The sequence below is a fragment of the Dermacentor variabilis genome, chromosome 9, assembly GCF_050947875.1.
Source record: "Dermacentor variabilis isolate Ectoservices chromosome 9, ASM5094787v1, whole genome shotgun sequence".
Lineage (NCBI taxonomy): Eukaryota > Metazoa > Arthropoda > Arachnida > Ixodida > Ixodidae > Dermacentor > Dermacentor variabilis.
In genome coordinates, this window is record NC_134576.1 from 137,652,027 (window position 1) to 137,672,743 (window position 20,717).

At 48.3% G+C, this 20,717-nt stretch overlaps 2 protein-coding genes across 2 annotated transcripts; one reads left to right on the plus strand and one right to left on the minus strand.

Annotated features, from left to right (window-relative positions):
• Window positions 1-2,598: 2,598 nt before the first annotated feature.
• Window positions 2,599-7,633, minus strand: LOC142557665 (uncharacterized). Its single transcript, XM_075669671.1, has 2 exons — window positions 6,613-7,633; window positions 2,599-3,774 (listed from the first exon to the last, which is right to left on the minus strand). Exons 1-2 carry the CDS (start codon window positions 6,817-6,819, stop codon window positions 3,370-3,372), a joined length of 612 nt encoding a protein of 203 aa, XP_075525786.1. The 5' UTR covers window positions 6,820-7,633; the 3' UTR covers window positions 2,599-3,369.
• A 3,020-nt stretch (window positions 7,634-10,653) lies between these two features.
• Window positions 10,654-19,726, plus strand: LOC142558561 (uncharacterized). Its single transcript, XM_075670695.1, has 2 exons — window positions 10,654-10,860; window positions 19,425-19,726. Exons 1-2 carry the CDS (start codon window positions 10,654-10,656, stop codon window positions 19,695-19,697), a joined length of 480 nt encoding a protein of 159 aa, XP_075526810.1. The 3' UTR covers window positions 19,698-19,726.
• The last annotated feature ends 991 nt before the right edge of the window (window positions 19,727-20,717 follow it).

Genomic DNA, 20,717 nt, shown 5'->3' on the forward strand with positions numbered 1-20,717 from the left:
GTATAAATCTTTACCTACCCTCATCGGTCGTTCGCTTATCATGTTCGATAGGGAACATGATAAGGCAGGTTTAATTGAGATAAGAGGTCATTACGGCACTCGAACCCATGACCACATGTGTTAATTAAGGTGAAGTTAATTATCCACAGTTCATTAAGATATAATTATTTAGGTGCTCGAACCCTCGACATTTGGTGTTCATTAAAATGAATTGGGGTGAATTTAGCAAAGCTGTTGCGAAACCACCACTACATTTGCTGAGGGGGGTATGCAATGCTTTATTGATAGGTCGGACGCTTGTTGAATTGAGATTGTTGTTTACTGAAACGTATGCTGTTCTGTGTATTGTATGGGTGATTTCAATGAATGTACGCACTGTTCGCTTCACTGCTGAGCGCTTGTAGCCTCTGCCTTACGTGGGTATGAGCCATTGCTCAAAGGGACACTAAAGCGAAACAAATCAGTTTAGACAAATAAGACATTGCTTGAGAACACTGCAGGCAGTCATTTCAAAATAATAGTTTGATTATTAGATGACAAAATGAAGGTCGAAGTATCAGTATTTGAATTTCGCGCCGAAACCCCGACGCCGGTACGTCAGTGTGACGTCAGGGATTTATTTTATTTATGCGAAATTTTATTTTCATGCATTGTATTTCTTGCGAACAAGAAAAGAAACAGATGAAACCCGCCGTGGTTGCTTAGTGGCTATGGTGTTGGGCTGCTATTGGCGGCGAGGAGTTACGGAGTCGCCATCTATCGGAAGCGCCTCGCTGGCGTAGTATGAGGGATCATGCGGCGCGCTCCTCATAGGTTTTGCTGTCAGCGCTCACTGAAAACACCACGCGCGAGCTCTCCCGGACATTTCTATAAGTACTTTCGAAACGAGAGAAGTTTCTTACTGCCTAAACAATAATCTTGGGCAAACTGAAAGCACACAATCGTTTACAGACGCTATCTCCTTACCGAATACGTACAGTGAACGCCACTACGCGCGGTCGCCGCGATGGAGTCTCCCGAACCGGCTTCTTGCGTGAAAGGTAGGTAAACGCTGAGAGCAAACTATGTGAAATATGTTCTTATAGTGTTTGTATAACTAAATGGAGCGTAATAGAACGAAGCCTCAATGCAGCGATCGCGCAGATTCGTAGCGACCGACTGCGCGTCTGCATGCTTGTCCGCGCACTGTTTCGCTTTCTCCGCGCGCGCGTTTTCGCACCGTGCCATGAGCTTTAGGCCGCAGAATATGAGCATTTGACAGTATACAAGCAACCATTGTTGCGTGGGCGCTATCAGAGCTGCTCAAAAATAATTTCATTGTAGAGACTTCGACGCCTACGTGGACTGTGATGTCCCGTCGCGACGATTCAATCTTTTTTTTCTTCTAAATTATTTTACCTTTCAATATTGTTTCTCGAGTTGCGTCGCACTGTATGTTTATCGGTGTTCTCAGCGTGCAATTTACCGCTGCTCCTTTTTTGTAATCCAGTGCATTAATTCATAACACAAACCTGACCATATGCCATGCTTTTTTTAAATGTGCTTCTTACCGCTGCCTTTCCACTCCACTGAACTTGCGAGTATCTATAGCATCGACAAGTTCATAGACCAAACCGTCATGACATTAGTCGGGCAGCGGACTCGGGCGAGCGTCTCAGTGCGCGTTTTCAGAACATCGCAGACCGGGCGCCGTAGCAGAAATCTTCCTCGCGTCTGTGCTTCCTGCATACCCGAGTTGTAGCCGATGACTGTTTGCCGGTTTTATGTTTCGCGAGCCAAGCTTCACGCAGCTTCTTGTCCTGCGGCTGCGCGTGAATAAGGCTGACACCGGCCTCCGTTACGTGCGTCCGGCCCTGCGGAACCGAGCAGTAGCCTACCATATATGTTGCGCGCCTTCAAAGGCAGCCACTACCTAGTGTAGTGCTTTGAAGCGTTGTAACGGAGACACTCGAAGCGGGAAAATTTCGCCACTAAATGAGGACCGCAGCGTACGAGGGAATTTAAACTCGTTTTCAGCTCGCTTCGGCGCGCCCGAAGCAGCCGACGCGGCCGCTATGTCCACGTGATCCCTCCTAGCACGTCACGCCGACGGTGGCGCCAGCTTTTCCAGTGGTGGAGCTAGAGGCCAATATAAGCACGAGGTCGCAGGATCGAATCTCGGCCGGCCACGGCGGCCGCATTCCGATGGGGGCGGAATGCGAAGGCACCCGTGTACTTAGATCTAGGTGCTCGTTAAAGAACCACGGATGGTCAAAATTTCCGGAGTCTCCCCCTACAGCGTGCCTCATAATCAGATTGTGGTTTTCGCACGTAAAACCTCATAATTTTTTTAATAGATGAAGAGAATGTCATAGGCAGGCACCGTCCCGAGTTCACGGTATCCATATATAGATCGTTAGCATTGACGTGGTCGCCATCTTGGAGTACTATAGCACGTCGAGAATCGTGCGTAAACAAGAAACGCGACGGCACGCAAAGCGCGTTGCCGAGCGACAGTGATAATCCGGTGAAAAACAGTCACCGCCACTGCACTAAAACTACGTATGTTTAAAAGAACTGCGTATGCGAAACTGCGTATGCGAAACTGCGTGACTGCATTAAGACAAGTTCGTAATGATCCGATCTTTGCAATTAAGACAAAAAAGCATTGCATTCTTTTGTAGGCTCTAATGATGCAGCATTAACATATTCAAACATACAAAGCTAAATCAGAAAATCGTCGACGTAGCGCGGGTTATTGCACATATTATGCGAGTCATTTCTGTCTGTGAATCCATCGAAATCGTTTGTGAAAGCAACTTTGCGACATAGGCTACGCGTCTTGTCACCTGTCTCGCAGAATTGAGAGATCGCCGACTTAGAAGAATGCAGACTTCAAAGAATCGTATCTATTGGCTCAGAGTGCAGTTTATAAGAACTGTGATAATCGAGTAAAGAAAGTCAACCCAAAATGATTCGTGTAGATGTCCAAAAATTTCTCTTGAGCGCTTCGATCAAGCGCGCCTGATCAAAGAGTGATGCAACATCTCTGGAGTTCAGGTTACCCGGATTAATAAAATTTGGCGTTTGCATCCAGTGGGCTGCAGCCCCTCACGAGCGTTGTCTCCCAAATCGCATACACACAATGCAACGTTTTCGTTGCTTCATGGTACCCCGATATAGAAAAGTGAACGTTCTGTATACGTACTATCCATCTGGGCTTTGTTAAATTAATTTTATCTTCACATTTACAGTGAAGTTAGCGAAAATCATGGGTGGCTAAAAGTCAGTGCCACCTATACGTTCCGCTTCTGCCGCGTGTTCTGTGTTTTTGCACCGCACGTTGTTGCCTTTCCCAAGATGTCAATCGTATGCCGTGATCGTTCGGTATTAAAGGTCGTCGTCGCAGGAACGCGACCGCACTCCGCCGCGCCCTGTCGTTTTTCTCGCGATGCGACCGCGCCGAAACTCGGCGGGCAGTACGGCGATGGCGTCGCTAAGGTAGCTGTCGTCGTCGCTGACGGCTGGGTCGCGCTGGGCGCTGCCGCCACTGCGGTACCAGTAGACGAGGAACCCGACGAACCAGACGAGCATGACCGCCATGACGAACACCAGGATCATGGAGAGCTTGTTGACGAGCCCTACAAAGAACTCGGGAGCAAAGTAACCCTGCTGCGCCACCTTGACGGTGGCGTCCTCGCCGGCAACCTCGTAGAGGTAGACGTTCATCTTGCGGAACAGGTAGCCCGAGTAGGCCTTGCGCTTCTCGACGTTCTCCACGTAGGACACTTCTACCTGCAAGCGAACGAACATTGAAGGAGGGCTTGAAGAGGCTATACAAAAGTGGTCCTAGAGAGTGGGAGACCGGAAAGAGAATCAGAAGGACTGAAATTTGCGCAAGTTGGTATGAATTCCTGTCATTAAAAAAGCCGCGTGTTGCGCAAGATGAGCACTGTAGCTTCAGCATGTACGTTACGCGTTCATTACACGCAGTTTTTCCTCGGGTTGTCATGGCCATTGTTTCGGAAGGCTTCAAAAGGTACATTAACGTCTTCCAGTGCGCGCATGGTTGAAGAAAGCATTGAGAGTAAGTAGAGGAGGGGCCTGCGTACGTTCGCTCTCAGTGCCCGAAAGGGGACACTCGAATGCAGCCATACAAGAAAAACGCTAAAGGATATCCGCATAAAACTTACACTTGCTTATTTCATGCTTGAGTCTTTCGCGTAACGAAAACTGGCGCTCGTGCATGTGTTTTCGCGCACCCGTGCTACGAAATGTGGCGCACGCCGCGATCATCTCAAAGAGCTATAGCTGGCGTTGGCACGCTAGAATTTATGGGGACACCGGCCGCATGGCGGTACAGCGGTGCCGGGATCATCATCATTGGAGCGGCGCTCATGTGCCCGGGCCACGGTCAGCGTGCCTGGCACGGGGAGTGGCGACCAGGAAGCTCAGTTTTGGGCTCAGTTGGTCTGCGCTCCGGACAGTAAAGTTTGTGCTTGTCATGCCTCCCGCACTCTGTGTCGAATCTGAGAGCTTCGGCTGGCCACTGGCTCTGAAGCCACGGCCCTGAGCCCACAAATCGTACGTGCGATTGTAGCCCAACGGTTAGAACATCGGGCTGCTGTGCTGGGGAACAGATTTATTTTTTTTATTATTATTACTTTAAGTACGAGCTGTTCGACAAGACAACAGCAGCACCCAGCAACCACAGCCAGTAAAGTCCAGTAGGGTTCGCAAAGGAAGCTTCGCTTTAAAACTTGTAAAAGCAAGTCAACAGCTACGTCTGCGTTCTTAAGTGCACTGTGCAAAAAAAAGAAAAAAAGAAAAACTAGGTACCCCCGCAGTTTTAAACTCGCGCAAGCTGGCTTCTCCACATATTTATTCGTTAGGAGGTGAAGCCAACTTTAGTCAGGTTCCTTGCTCGACAGGCGTTGACCGCCTCCTGAGAATTCTGTGGACGCCTCTGAGCCTTTCTTTCACAGCTCGTAATTTGTATATGGTACTGCCGTAATGTCAAAGAGCCAAATCTGCGTGCATTCATGCACTAAAGCTATGACCACACGCACGGATCATTTCGTGCAACCTGAATTTATTAGAACAATGGCTTTTCGGAGAAGCCAGCTTTAGTCAAGAGCTGCCTTCCACGTCTTGCTTCTGTCAGCCTTTTCATTTGACGAGCGATAGTCTACTGCCACCCCTTTCATTTTACAGCACTGGCTGGGGGTATTCGTGCTTATGTGCCTTTCTTTCGCAGCTGTGTAGTCACATGTAAGCATACATGGTATTGGTGATGGGACAAAAGATATGCCTTCGTTAATGTGTGCATTTCCAAACGTGCGCAAGCTGGCTTCTCCGCAATAATATTTTCCTCAGGAGAAAAGAGCTTCAGTCGAGCTCCACGTATGAAAGGCCACAGTACTACGTACCTTCCTGCTTCTTTTTGAAGCATACTCGCCTCGTCTACTGAGGCGGATTCATCGCTCGAAGTCAAATAGCACTTTGGATTATTAGTGAATTGCTTAAAGAATCTGGTAGCGAACTATTTTAATCTGGCAGCTTTTCTTTCTTTTCTTTTTTTTCCTTTTTTTAATTCCAATGCAAGCGATGGCTTTAATACAAACAGAAAGTCGACGCACGCGGCACTGCAAACATGAAACTTCGCTGCAACATTACCGCCGAATATGCAGAGTGCTGGCGATGCCAGGCATGCTTATTGAGCTATCGTTCAGCCCCATTCTTTCCAACTGTCTATGCTCTTCTGTCGGGTGAACCGTAGCACGTAATTAGTTAATTAATTAAGATTAATTATGCTACATTTTCAATATTCCCTTTAAGACCAAGTGCGTTTCGTTGCGTTTTAGAGGGGATTCAGAAGCGACCTATCCAATTTTTTGTGGCAATGCATGCTGCGTGGTGATTTTTTCCTGCGTTTAAAGAAAGCCCGCAAACTACGAAATAAAACCACGTGACTGCGCTCATCCCCTGTCGTATTGCAGCGCTTTCAACCGTGCTTCGTGCGAAAGAACCGTGCGCGCGGACCGTGGCGAATTGAGCGGCCGCGGCTCCAGGCATCGGCTTCACAGGGCGTCAGCATCTTTGGCGGTGGCACACGGAAAGGAAGCGCCATCGTCCCTCATAGTCTCTCTGTGGGCGGGGATGTTCGTGTCGTTTCTGTAACGTGGCCGATCTGTCAGCAATCAGGTGCGCCGTGTCATTCCGGGGTGCTTTCTGCGTGGACATCGGCGGCCATTTTACCCGCCGTCTTGTCAGCGCTGACATGACGAAACACCGTGCTGCGAAGCGATACTATGGACAAGGTCGTGAAGAACTAGGACACTGAACACACACGAAAAGCAACCATGTGTGTTTCACATTATGCTTCATGTGTGCCTAGTGTCCTGTTCATTCACGTCCTTGTCCACAGTATTGCTTCGCAGCGCAGTACTCCAACGTGTCACAGTACCAAATCACTCACTACAACAAATTATTGTCAGCTCTGTTTGACCCAGAGGGGTACCCTCTCTGATCGGCTAAACGCCATTGCAGAATTCGCCGATGTCCAAGATAGCACCGCCGGCTTAAGATCATTTGGTGATTAGCTCAAACGGTTTCTTGTGCAGACGTGCCCACCTGGAGGTTTGCGAAGTATTCGATGATCTTCCAGGGCAGCATCGGATCGTCCACGGAGTAGGTGACGTTGTCGAAGTCAAATTCCAATGACTGCCTAGTCTCTGCAGAGGGCAGCGAGTAGTTGGCTCCAGCATCCACCTTCAATCGCACAGTGGGCTTGCCTGTAATAGTGAGGTCATAAACATATTTCGGTAGTGATAATTCCATTCCTTTTTTGCTGCGAGGTGCATTCAAAGCGGCGGTCTCACGCCTTCCGTATTGGACGATTCACCAAAGTCACGAGTCGAGGTGAGCGACGTAGCTAGCAATGCGTTTTACGTAGATGCGTTTGTGCGCGTGACCTTGGCTCTGGCTGGGAGGGCAGCATTCTGGAGAGGTTGGGCGCACGGCGTTTGTTTTGAAACTTCTGCTGTTCTAGCCGGGGCGCACAGAGCTTAATACTTTACCGACACGACCGTCAGCGCGCGATGTATACGCTGCGCTTGTCTCTGTTTAACTGACAGCTCAAAAATATTGTTGACCTAAGGAAAACAACTGCAAAAACTAGACAAATCTAAATATCGCCTTTCAATTTACCTTTGTTTACGTACCTGCTCAACAGTGGTATCGACAAAATTTTCGACCGTGAGCAGCAGCAGATACTTTAGCCACGAGACCACAAGGCCTTGTCGGTTTCTTTTTAGCTCACATGGTGACAATATTCTCGCCAACGCGAAACCTTGGAGCGCAGCTCTGCGGCTAGCGTCGGCGTTGTCCCTCGTAACCGAGCGAACGAGCACAGCGAAAGATGAAGGTGAGCGCGGAGCGCAGTGGGGGATGAAAGACGCGAGGAGGAAAGCGAAAGAGCATGTGCAGCGGAACCTTGAGGTGGAAAGCGGAGGAAGAAAGTACGGCGAAAGGGCGAGAGGAAAAGCATAGTGTGGCGACGGTGGCTACGAGATGACGGCAGAGTATCCTGCATCGTCTGTCGGCGGTGGCTGCTGTGAATCGCGCCCGCGCGTCAGCCATGCGCTGCCTCTCGCGATCTCCAGTTTAGCGAGGCAGTGGCGCCACACCGCTCCGTTTGCAACGTGCCGCACGATGCAGATTGTCCACGCCAGCCAACATATCGCTAGATGAAAAAACGTATAGAGCGCGCTCAAATTTTGAATTAGGGAGTACCGTAATCGTCGGTGATTGTTGTTTACGTTGTTTAAGCAAGCTCTTATGTTTTTTTTTTTAATCTCCATGTAGAGGTGCATCTCAAGAACACACAATGACCAGGTCAAGTCGAGTACCAAACAGTTACCTTTAAAACCATATTGCTGACCTACTGTATCTTGCTTGGTTTTTAGAGGCACCTTTTAATATTTCATTCGGTACTTATTTGAGCAATATAAAGAACAAAATAAAGCAATAAAAACATACTAGGGAAAGTATTTCTTATCTTGGTGGTTAAAAGGTCAAGATAGCCAAACTTGGTGAGAGGCCCTTTAAGAGAAACGCTTCGTGCTTGCCAGTAAGCGTTTCTTCTTCTCCGAGCTCGCTTTCAGTAAGTCTTCTGTGCTCCAGGGCTTTCAAGACCTCCTTAAAGGGAAACTCATTTTCTTAAAGAGAAAAATTATTTCTCCTGTATTGCCCCTTCTACAACATCAAAAACGCCACTCTTACAGCGATAATAGGTTTGGTAAACCAGAAAAGGGGCGAAGAGAATAGTGGCGGCGACGCCACCATGAAGTTCTTGCATCCGCTCTCCATTACGTCATCGATTTTGACGGCGTCCGCTGGGGCCTGGTTATTGTTGATCGGCAATAATGGACTATACGCTGTGTTCTCAAATAGCCAAAAATTGAACATGTCAAGGTTCGCAAACCATTACTGAGCCCCAACGTGGCCTCAAATATGAAAAAAAAAATTACTATAACGCACATAAATGTGAGGTCACCCTGGCGTACCGGCGCTATGGTTGTGGACCGAAATTCACAAAATTGATTCACCTTCTTAGTCTCTTCTAGTAATCAACTATTTTAATGAAATTACTAAATATATAGTTTCCAAAAAGAATACTTTATCATTCTAATGTGATTTGGTGCTTCTTTAGGGTCACTTTAACACACACACGCCGAAGTGTATTCCTGGCAAATTTTTCGTTGTTTCTTCTATTTCACGTCTTGCTTTGCGTAAGCAGTAAACACAACTGAAATGCCCTCTGTGCCATTCCTAAGTTAAAATGCGCGCAAGAAAAATGTGAGGTGTCAAGGGTGCTAGACATCTTAGTGCCGTGCCAACATTTTCACAAGAGGACTTTGTCACTGGCGTCCAAAGTACTTTGCAACTATGGCAGACGATATTTCTCCGACGTAAAGATCGTCGGATCTTTACGTCGGATTATCATAATCGATTTGAAGGTGGCAACTTTAGGCTTAACCGAGCTAGGCTGATGTGTTCTCGTCCGCGTTAATTTTGCGAGGAGGCACACTTTAGATCGCGATTTACTTTTTCTGCCGCCATATATAATAGCGCTTTTGCTTAGGATTAATCAAGCCAGCGTCACGCCAGATTAGACTATATCCCCTTCGGTCGATGCAAACACAATCGCTACTTTCATAGCGTCAGAGACGGCAGTCGCATCACATCCGCGCTTTTTGCTCGTCGATGTGAATTACACCGATGTACTTAGTTACGACTCATGGGACTTAATAATCATCGCTAGACGATATTCAAGATTCGCATCGCACGTTTGTATCTGATGACGTTGGTGTCACAATAAAGTGCCGGGTGAGATTGGTAAATATATCTTTCCAAAGCGCACCTTTGATGACTACCCTGCCGGGCATCCATGGCATGTCATTAGCAGCCCAGGGTGGCCCGGACGTGTCCGCAATGGGCTGAAACGGGCCCCGCGTCGTGGTCGCGGCCTCCCAATTGGCGGGGCTCCTGGCCATGCGATGGTTGCGACACAGCTCCGGGTAGCCAAGCAGCTCGCAGAGGCTGTCGAAGAAGCCAGCCTGAGCCGTTGGAGCCGCCACTGTCAAGAATAGCACGGCGAGCAGCTGGGCCGACCACCGTGCCGCGGCACGGCCTGCCATGCGAGCGGCAATCGGCCGGACAATAGATTGGATTGGATAAGTACGATAAGAGTGTCGGATAACTATCATCATTTTGTCATTCTACCGATCCTCCAGTGTTGGTATGTCAACGTTTATAGTATCTATCAACGTTGGGGTATGTGCCAGTGACCCGAGAGACTGCTACCCAATCCACTGCCGGATCATGATCTGCAGCGACAACTGTAGCGGAAGCAGCGCCCCCATCTCCTCTATCCTCCAGCTGATTAGTACCAGCTGCCTCTCAGTTTTTCTCTGCTCTGCCTGATGATTATTTTGGGACCACCAGACTACGTTTTCGTATAACCGGTGTCCGTTCCCTTGCTGCTCTATAACAAGGACAACCGCTTACCTGTTTTATAGAACATGCATGGAACACCGCTGTGGCGCCGTTTTATTACGACGCGTGGAACATGGCCGTTTTAATACGCAAAAATTCACTTCATCTTCGAGAACCACTCGCCATTTGTCCTCATACATTTGGTGCTAAACATCATTTATTATTTATCTTTAGTTTACCATTTCCGTCTTTGGGTGAATTTCGCCATTAGTTTCGTAATTGGCCGTATATCACCGTATTTCGGGAAGAGAGAGAGAGAGACAGACAGACAGACAGACGCCGCTTTAATTTTAGTCATCACGGCCATCCCGGCGGGGAAACGATTTCGTAATACTTGTAGCAACAGTACAGTATGCCATGAAACACTTAATCCGTTCCCGCGCACATTTAACGCATCACGCTTGCAATCATGCAACCGGTATGGTCCAGGCCTTGCGGAGACTTCTGACATTCCAGACAGGCACTCTTCCCCACGTTCTTTTATGCCAATGATAACGACATGTCTCTCATTTTTTTTAAACGAGTGCCACTTCATTACCCTAGCCAATTCTCCACAGTGGGTATGAGCCACAGCACATCAGAATCGGCCCAGCGGCAGGGGCAGCCGGCAAAGCCATGAAGGCCTCCGCTGCCGTCTTATTCGCGCTGCAGGCCTTGTGCCTGCTCGGAGAGCACGGAGCCACTCAGAGCCGGCAGTACGACGACGCTCGTATCGCCGACGAGCTGGGACGCTTGCTCAAGCTGCCGCAGCCACTTCGCTACGCCGGGCCGAACTTCCACTTCGAGTACCCAGTGCTCGCCAACAACGGCGTCACCTTGGCGGTGAGCGAGCTCATTTTGCCCACTGCGACCGTTACGTCGCCGGGAGCTCCGCACTGAACAAACTGATGCGCATAGGTTGGAATGCATAGCTTTCTTTGGCTACCGTGCGCGTCTGCTTGGACTCGGTATCGGCGTTAGCTCATAGCTTGCCTTGGGGAGAGCGCAATGTTGGAACGCTTAAAACCCCTTAAACTTCGTAAAGTAGTGCCACGCTTTGAAGAATGCCGCCTCCTCCTCGCGCGATCTGGCCGAGGCCGACGCCGCGCCGTGCATCGGCGCCGTTCTTGCTCGTGTGTGTGAAGTGATTTTAGAAAAGGAAACGGAAGAGATAAGTGCAGCGCCGTAACTGTCTCTCACAGGAGGTCACCTCAACAGCACTGCACGGGGAAGGGGGGAATTGGAAGAAAAAGATGGAGAGAAAGACGGGACGAACGTGGCAAGGGAAAAAAAAAGTGAGTGCGGGGCTCAGAGCCGCGCTCTCAAGTGCGTCGCATTGCAGTAGTCTAGCAGTGCCGAAAAAGCGTGCTTCACGATGGACGAGTGGGCTGCAGGGAATAGCAGCGCGGTCGCCGTATCGCAAGTCAGTCCCAGACGCCGATAGACTGTACACAAGTCCGTGCGCTCCACATCGAAGGCAGGCCAGCGAAGTAGCAAGTGGTCGAGCGTCTCCAAATCGGCGCAGTTGCTGCACGCGGGGTCGCCAATTCCCTGCAGCCTGTGTGTTCTAGCAGCCGTCTTGTAGCAGCCGACGCGCAGGCGAAGCAGGAAAGAGCGGTCCGCCCGGGAGAAGCCCACGCGGGGGGATTCTTGCTCGAGAAGCTTCTACGGGGTGACGAGGAGCGCATATGTTGGCGCCGTTGCTACGCTCGAGCAGTGTAGGCGGCGCCACGGTCGAGGAGGGAGCGTGAAAGAGAGGAGAAACAATGAGGAGTGAAGGCGGAGGAGGAGAGTATCGCTACTTTACGAAGTGTAAGGGGTTTGCAGTTTACGTGGTGCAGTTTGCACCGTCATCGCCCGCACCGCGCGGGCGAATCTAACTTGCGATGACGGTGCAAACTGCACCACGCGCACCGCTATTCGTGCTGACAGCACTTGTGGCTTCGGCGATCTGTGCGACAAGACTCGGTGTAAACTGCAATATTTTAGCTTCATTTTTATTTCTTATTTCCTCCCTTTCAAACGTAAGAACCAGGAAAGAAGCGAAATTACCTCATTATAGGGGGATCGCGCTGTGCGGCCAAATCGGATGTGCGCGCCTGTCAATGGTGATGACTGGACGGCGAGCACTATATCTTCACTTATGCTTGGGCCACGCGCTGCGCTGTTCAACTTTCATTTGACGCCGATAGTACATACAATAACTCTAGAGACAACTAGAGTCACTGGAAAAAAAATTCAGAGTACCGCATTCGTTTTCCCCGCGCCGCCGACGCGTTCATTGGCCCAACCGTACCACGTGACTTTGGGGTGCCATGTACCTTCCAAGCGCCGGGCGGACCGCTGAGTTAGAGCGCAGGAAGCGCAGGTTCCCTACGTTTTTTTTTTGTGTTCCGATTGTCGCGCTCGCGCTTGACCGCAAGAAAATCATGCCTGGCTGCTGCGCCTTCGCATGCAGCAACCGAACCGAGTCTGGAAAGACTTTTTTCTCGATTCCGACCGGGAAAAATGACCGAGAGCGTCGTTCTGCGTGGTTACACAGAATCGGCCGGGAGAACTTCGAGCCTACAAAAAACACCCGTGTGTGCGAGGTATAAGTACACCTTGCTTGTGCTTTTCGGCACTGTTTTAGAAGATATTTAAGCGAAGTGCACGCGGTGTTATAGCGATGCCACGAAAATAGGAGTTCATTGCAGGGATCGTTCGCGTCTTGCACGCTTGACGCGGGTACACGTGTACACGTTTGTTGCTCAACACACGCGGTTATTCCGTGGTCGTGGCACGTGAAGGCACACTTGTCGCGCGAAAATTCCGCGTCCTCACGTGCACCAGGTGCTCGCATTATTTCTCCGCGCACGTGAGCGCACTCTCGCCTCGAGTTACTCGACGCATATGACACTTGTTTTTCGCAGACTGTGACGATCGCAGTCAATAAATACATGGTCAGTTGATGTCGTGTGTCCACATAAGGGCCGCTTGCTGTGCAGTTGTGTTGGCACTGGTAGAAAAATAGAAATGGGTTAAATGTTAGCAATCCTTGAAGCTGCGTGTTTGCGGCCACATGCGCGTTTACACCTCAATTGAGCTATGTTAATTGTCTCACTGCGTAAACTTCTAAACCTTTATAACGTATTCTTCGACTCTTTAGTTGGGTCTTTCAACTTATTATTACAGCTACCTTCCATATTCTTCTGGTTTCACATGTCTGAAACAGGGCTTCATTCAAGAAAGCCCTGGGAGCCTCCTTGGACAGCCCAGCGTTAGGGTGACCAGCATCACACTTCTAACCATACAACAAACATTTGCAGGACCTCTTTTGTGCTGAAGACTTTGAGAAGCCTAGAGTGGATGGGCATTCCACTTATCCTTTGCTCATTTATACATACGCATTTTGAGGTTGAAACCAACGGCAAGGTGATATTCACAACCAGTGGCGTAGCTAGGTCGTCTGGCACCCGGGGCCCTTAGCTCTTCTGTCACCCCCCCCCCCCCCCGGGTGTAGTCGAGGAAGGCGAGGATATCGACAATTTTCGGGTGTCTTCAGACGTATATGACACCCCCCCCCCCCCCCCGTACTGGCCCCGTGCACCCGGGGCCCACGGCCCCCCGGCCCCCCCTGTTGCTACGCCACTGTTCACAACACATGCTTCAAATTTTGAGCTTGTAAGCCGAGCACATGCAATGAACTGAAGTCAGCATACATATTATGTTTTATGTTGAAATGCTACGGTGCATACCCAAATAATGTTGTGCATGATGCATAACAAGAAATACAAAACAACAGAACACCCATTAGCTTTAGTTTCACTCTGTCACCATGCATATTACATAAACCGCTCTAAAAGCGCAAGAATTTTATACATCGCCCATATAACTTAGAAAAAAAAGTGCTGCGTCATCAGCGGGCGTTCCTGCCTTTTTTTTACACAGGCAGCAAATCTTGGCAATCTAAGAAAACCGTCATAAATAAGTTGAAAAGAGTAGCCGCTCATGGAACGCACTTGACACCCGCGTTCATAAATCACAATGTAGCAAACTCTCGCTCATTATCAGTGTACAGAAGTGCATATACGTTGCTGTAATCACGCAAATGGCTCATATTGGCCTTCCACAAGATTTAGTGCGCAAAATGGTCATCGAAGTTGGTTTTTACACCTGCTGTGCACAGATCGTCTTACGATCACGGCCAAACACCGGTGCACATACGGCAGTCGCAGTGTATCGTACGTATACGGCGGACGAAGTCGCCCGGCAGAGTCGAGAACGCACGGTACCCGATTACAAACTAAATGAAATGTATCCGATGTAGCTTGTGAAATTATACAATAAACGTACGTACCTGTGGCACTGTCAGGTGTTAGTTTCGTCCTGCTTGGAAACATTCAATAGAAGCCGGCGGTGGTACACGATGTTCATGCCCAAAAGCACAAGCTTCCCTCATTGCGGCTCGAAGTGACGAAATGTTTCCTTCGTAGCTCGCTCCGCGGAAGGGGAAAAAGACGCGTGCATAAGCTCCCGATAGCAGCGCTAAGCTGCTGCCCACAATCGTAGCACAGTTTCAGCAGTAAACACGATCGGCGTGCAAAACAACCACCGGCTGCATTACTTCGCACAAAATAACATTTTATTTTCGTTCTTAGCAACCATTATCTCCGGGCACAAAGTATCTGTACTTCAGTAAACACTCAAGCCGATGTGTCACCGAATATCAAGCTCTTCCAACACGGCGGCCTACCCGCGACGCAGTCGGCTTGGAAGGTATATAGCGGTGGCCGCACAGTGTTGCCAGTCAAATCCCGACCTTTGCGGTACTCTGTTAACAAATTTTTTTCCAGTGACTCTAGAGACAACTAAAGCCCCTTGATACTGAAAGTAGCGCCATTCTGTGAACTTTGCCGCCGCATCGCCAACCCTCGCACATCCTCCTCGCCCGCCTCTCCACTCAGCGCTTTTCTGACCGATGATTGGCCGCTCCGGCCGGCCCCAGCCGTCGCCTTGGAAACGCGCGCGAAAGCGTCGCTTTGCTTGTGTTGTTGTTTTTCTTCGGCGCCATGGGCAGGCCGTGTTCCTTTATTCAGCTAATTCGAACTCTGCATTTCGCACCGCGTTATGCCGGGTTGCTGCGCATTTCAGTGCACAAGCCGGCGTGAAAAAATAGCTTCATGCTTTTCACGATTCCTCGAGGGAAGAACATCAGCCGCAGAATAAAGTGGATTCAGAACATCGGACGCATATCGTCTGGAGAATAACACCATGCAATGTTTCATGTTACTGGGTTCGAGCTTATGCTACTTCTAACCGGCGGTTTATATAAATAATTTTATTTTCCGAAGTGTGTGCCATCCTGGATGTTTTGTGTGTTTTCCGTGTAACGTTTCAGGAGTCACCTGCAATAAAAATTGCATCTGGCCAGATATGTGCTGGTGTGTCCAATGGCTGTGTATTCTATGCTCCAGACCTGTACTCAGCGTCTGAAATTTGTGTTGGGGTGGCACGATGTTTTCAGTAAGTAGCTGAAAAAACTGGCAAAACCCTGCATGCCGCCCTCTCAGATCTATGGTAATGGCTGCGGTTGGTAGCTTTTCCAGCTCTTACGAAACAGCTTTATTGGCAAATTGCAAAAGGAATGACATCTGGGAGAGTCATTAATGCCACAGATGGGAAGAATAATGTGCGAAGGAGGACCAAAACTTCGCGCAAATAAGCTTTGAGCATCTTCTTGCCTGCTATGGATCTTTAGAGCGATGAAGGCCTTCGTGTGACCGCCGCGACTGTGAAAGTCTACCGCGATTCCGAGGTCTAGCGGCACGTGAGGAGCGAGTCAGCAGAGATGCCTTTTAAGGCTGACTTTCATTCGCCATAGGTGAAATCTTTACAATTTATATTTAGTTATGCTATCAAAATAACGTCAGATTCTTAAGCTCTGTGTTTCTAAAATAGTACGCATTGTTTCCTTGAAACCGACCCAGTCACAGAAGGGCTAAATCCTTTCTTATCGTCCTTTACAGCGCTGAATATTGCATCACCACGGGCGTCTGAGGCACTAATTGAATGCATTCGATGGGCTACACTGAATAAGTCACAGAGACAGCATCCCCTTCCCATCTCTTAATCTAGTCGTCCGTTGCCGTCAGCAATCATTCATAAATTTCAAGCCAACCCTTGGCTACGCTCACTTCTACAGTAGTCAATAAAGATATATCTCTCTTGAGAGCACGAAAAACTAGAAAAAAATTGTTCTCTTTCAAGCAGGAATGAAATTTCTATAGCCCAGGTATTAAATGCGCGGCATATGCAGGCCCCAAGCCTTTTAGGACTGAACCCCTCCCACCCTGCCCCCCACCCAAAAAAAAAAAATCCATAATCACGTTATAGCAAATTTCGCATCATTTTTGCGGCCACTGTCCTGCTTCTGAAGCTTCACGCACGCAATGACGTCCAACTAAATTACCGCAATCTCTGCCTGGCTCGACTGCAAAAATATAGTGTCATAAAAAGTACTTCCGCGAAAATGCAGCACTAGTTGAAATTGCATTTAACGGAGCGTCACTGTGTCGAAAAATATTAAAGAATGTACAAATTTAAATTAAATACTGCGCTAATTAAAGCTCTGCCCTGTTGAAGTGACCAGTATAAAGATATCAAAGCCAATGTGGGCTATATACAATACGCTGCGATTGTTAATTCATGCCGCAAACGTGCACGTTTAGCGCTTTCATTGCTCAAACGAGAAGGTGATAAATGTGGGTCATGGTAGAGTCAAGCACATTGCATCCCTATCTAGTGCTTTCGTTTAATAATAGAGCGAGAAAAAAATCCCGAAGTTAGGTGCGATCACGGGTGCCAGCTGATGCATCGGGCCGCCGAGCGCGCGATGGCCGGCGAAGCGTGCCGTGCGCAGCGCGCACAGCCGGCGGGCGAGGAGAATCGAGGAGGAAAGCGGGGGAGTGGAGGAGAGTGTCGCTACTTTCAAATTATTAAGGGACTTTAGAGACAACAGCTCGGGCGCGACGCCGTCGGCGAAAGTGCGTAGCGCCGGAAAAAGAAAAGAGGTGGGGGGGAGGAGCAAAAGAAAATACACGAAGGCGGGGCCTGCGACGTAGGCATCACGCGATCATCGAGGTTCGGTATGGGAGAACGCAGGGAAGGAATTTCGCTTGCGTAGGCTAGCGGGGCGAGTAGAGATCGTCTCGCTTGGCAGTGGAGCCCGCCTCAAGGCTATTAATGAGCCGATTTGAAAATTTTTTGCGGCAGAATGATCAAGAGATAGGATAGAATTCGCGGAACTATCAAAACTGATCAACAAGGCGAAAATAAGTGATATTCGAAACTACAACGTAAGAAAGACTGAAGAAGCCGTAAAAAATGGACGAAGCCTGAAATCAGTGAGAAAAAAACTTGGAATAGGACAAACCAAGATGTATGCACCGAAAGATAAGCAGGGTAATATCGTCAGCAATCTCGAAGATATAGTAAAAACAGCGGAAGAATTCTATACTGACCTGTACAGCACCCAGAGGATTCAGGATACCTCAATTGTAAGCAGTAATGAACAGGATACAGGTACTCCTATAGCTAGCGATGAGGCCAGAAGGGCCTTGCAAGACATGAAACGAGGAAGAGCGGCAGGAGGAGATGGAATAACAGTCGATTTAATCAAAAATGGAGGAGACAAAATGCTTGGAAAACTGGCGGCTCTTTATATGAAATGTCTATCGACTGCAGGGGTCCCAGAAAACTGGAAGAATGTCAACATTATACTAATCCACAAAAAGGGAGACGTTAAAGAATTGAAAAATAATAGGCCCATTAGCTTACTCCCAGTATTATATCGAATATTTACCAAAATAATCTCCAATAGAATAAGAGCAACACTGGACTTCAGTCAACCAAGGGATCTCTACAATGGGTCACATCCATGTGATTAATCAGGTTATCGAGAAATCGAGAATAATAAGCCTCTCTATACGACTTTCATAGATTATGAAAAGGCATTTGATTCAGTAGAGATACCAACAGTCATAGCGGCATTACGTAATCAAAAAGTACAGAACGCTTACATAAATACCTTGGAAAATATCTACAAAAGTTCCACAGCTACCTATAAAGAAAGGGATCAGACAGGGAGACAATCTCTCCAATGCTATTCACTGCGTGCTTAGAGGTATTCAAGCTATTAAACTGGGAAGGCTTAGGTTTGCCGATGACATTGTTCTATTCAGCAACAATGCAGGTGAGTTACAACAAATGATTGAGGACCTTAACAGAGAGAGTGTAAGAGTGGGGATGAAGATTATTATGCAGAAGACAAACATAATGAAAAATAGAAGGGCAAAGGAACAAAAGTTCAGGATCACCAGTCGGCCTCTAGAGTCTGTGAAGGAGTATGTTTACTTAGGTAACCTAATTAATCACAGGGAACCCTGATCATGAGAAGGAAATTCACAGAATAAAATGGGTTGAATCGTATATGGCAGACATTGCCAGCTCCTGACTGGAAGCTTACCATTATCATTGAAAAGGTGTACAATCAGTGCATTTTACCAGTGCTGACATATGGGGCAGAGACTTGGAGACTGACAAAGAAGCTTGAGAACAAGTTAAGGACCGCGCAAAGAGCGATGAAACGAAGATTGCTAGGCATAATGTTAAGAGACAGAAAGAGAGCGGTTTGTATCAGAGAGCAAACGGGTATAGACGATATTCTAATTGACATCAAGAGAAAAAAATGGAGCTGGCCAGGTCATGTAATGCACCGGTTAGATAACTATTGGGCCATCAGAGTTACAGAATGGGTACCAAGAGCAGGAAAATGCAATCGAGGACGACAGACTAGGTGGAGCACTTAAATTAGGAAATTCACGGGCGCTACTTGGATTCGGTTGGCGCAGGACAGCAGTAATTGGAGATTGCAGGGAGAGGCCTTCGTCCTGCAGTGGACATAAAACAAGCTGATGATGATGATGATGCTCCCTAGAGGACACGTAACAACTTTCAGTGTATAACCAAATTTTACTGTGGGGCCTGGTGAGGGGCCCTTTAAGAGCTGTGCTAAAATTTTGCGTTAAGGAGCATCATAATCGTTCGTGATTTTTTTTTCGTCCACTTTCATGTTTTCATCATTTCTATATTCCAATTAAAATGACGAATACTTCCCCCAATACTTTATCTGATGGCTTCATATGGTTGTGGCCAACAAAATCATGACCACTCAGTTTCCCTTCTGCTAGCACTCCAAGCAAAGCATAATGACAATTAAGGTGATGCAAGCACCAATGCATCTTCCTGAAATTACATGACTTGCAGCTTGTGGAAAGGGTAACATGCTCTTGATTGGTGTCACATTCATTCACATGTTTACAGGGGACCGGAGCAAGAATGTATGAGTTAAGCGCAGAATTGTGCAGGGCGCGACGTATAGCCTGGACGACTTCTCGCTGCCCTGGCGCCTAGTGCGCCACTATGCACAGATGCAGCTGAGCACCTACAAGATGGCAACCGGGAACCCAGCCATGAGGGCCGCCATAGCGCGTCACAATGCGGCACGCATGATGGACTTCCTCAACCACGTCGAGATGGCTGGTTCAAGGAGAGCACAGTTCGGCCATGGCAGCGTTCAAGTGGTACAGGTACGCATACATACAATGCACACGCGATGTGCTCGCAAAGCGCACCTGTGATGCTACCTGCTGCCAGTGTCCAAGCAAACTATTCCATTTACTTTGATCACTCGTGACCCACTGATGTGGCTAATCCTCTTTGAGAGTGGATTGAAAATACATGGTTGGCCCCTGTCTCAGTTCCAACCATTAGCAATGTCGTCTCCATGCAGCCTACCTAGTGCAGGGCCCCATAAAGTAAGAGCAACAGTGACAACATTGACGTTTTCTTCTCCTCAATTAATGGTTTCATTGTGGCTATTATGAGCTTTGAATCCTTAAAAAGTGTCGAGACATCGCATCCATGGCAAGAGCTACCAGTGTCTTGGATGGTATTAGGGACTGCTTCTTCAGTATTTGTACTCTCTATAAAATCTTTCGACGTATCTTTATCACTATTTTTCTTTATTCGACATTCTTTCTTGTCATTATTTTGGGTTTTAACTAAAACCAGCAATAGCTTTGCTGAAGTGGGCACATATTTAAGAATGTTCTACAAGCATTACCAGTTTCCCCATACCCCCCCATCAGGACAAAGTGCTTGACACCATGTTGGACTTTGCAAAATTTGCCCCTGTGAAACTGGGATCCTGCCACATCGCAGGAATCTGGGCTGATGTCCGAGGTGAAACTGGTGTCCGAGGTGAACGTATATCTCGTAGCGTCCCTGGTGGCTGCGCTAGTCATCTTATTCACTGCCTACTGTTCCTGCGTCATCGCCAAGCACGTGTCTTGCCTCCTAACAGACACTGTGCCACAGCCTGTAGCCCAAGAACGAGCACGTCTCCTGCTGCAAGCGGCTGAGTGATGCACCAGTGCTGAGCGCCTTTGCCCATGCACTGCCGGATGCAACATGAAGGCATGGGTGAAGGGCATCCAGGTGTGCTACTAAGTTTAAAAGCCTAGCAACCATAAAACCATAAAAGCCTACATGTTAAGACTTGCAGAACTGAGTCTGGCGCAGTAGTTGCACTCCGTATCACAAGCTGTTGTCAGCACTGTGAAAAGCATGGTTAGCATGGGCCAATTGCAATATCCTGC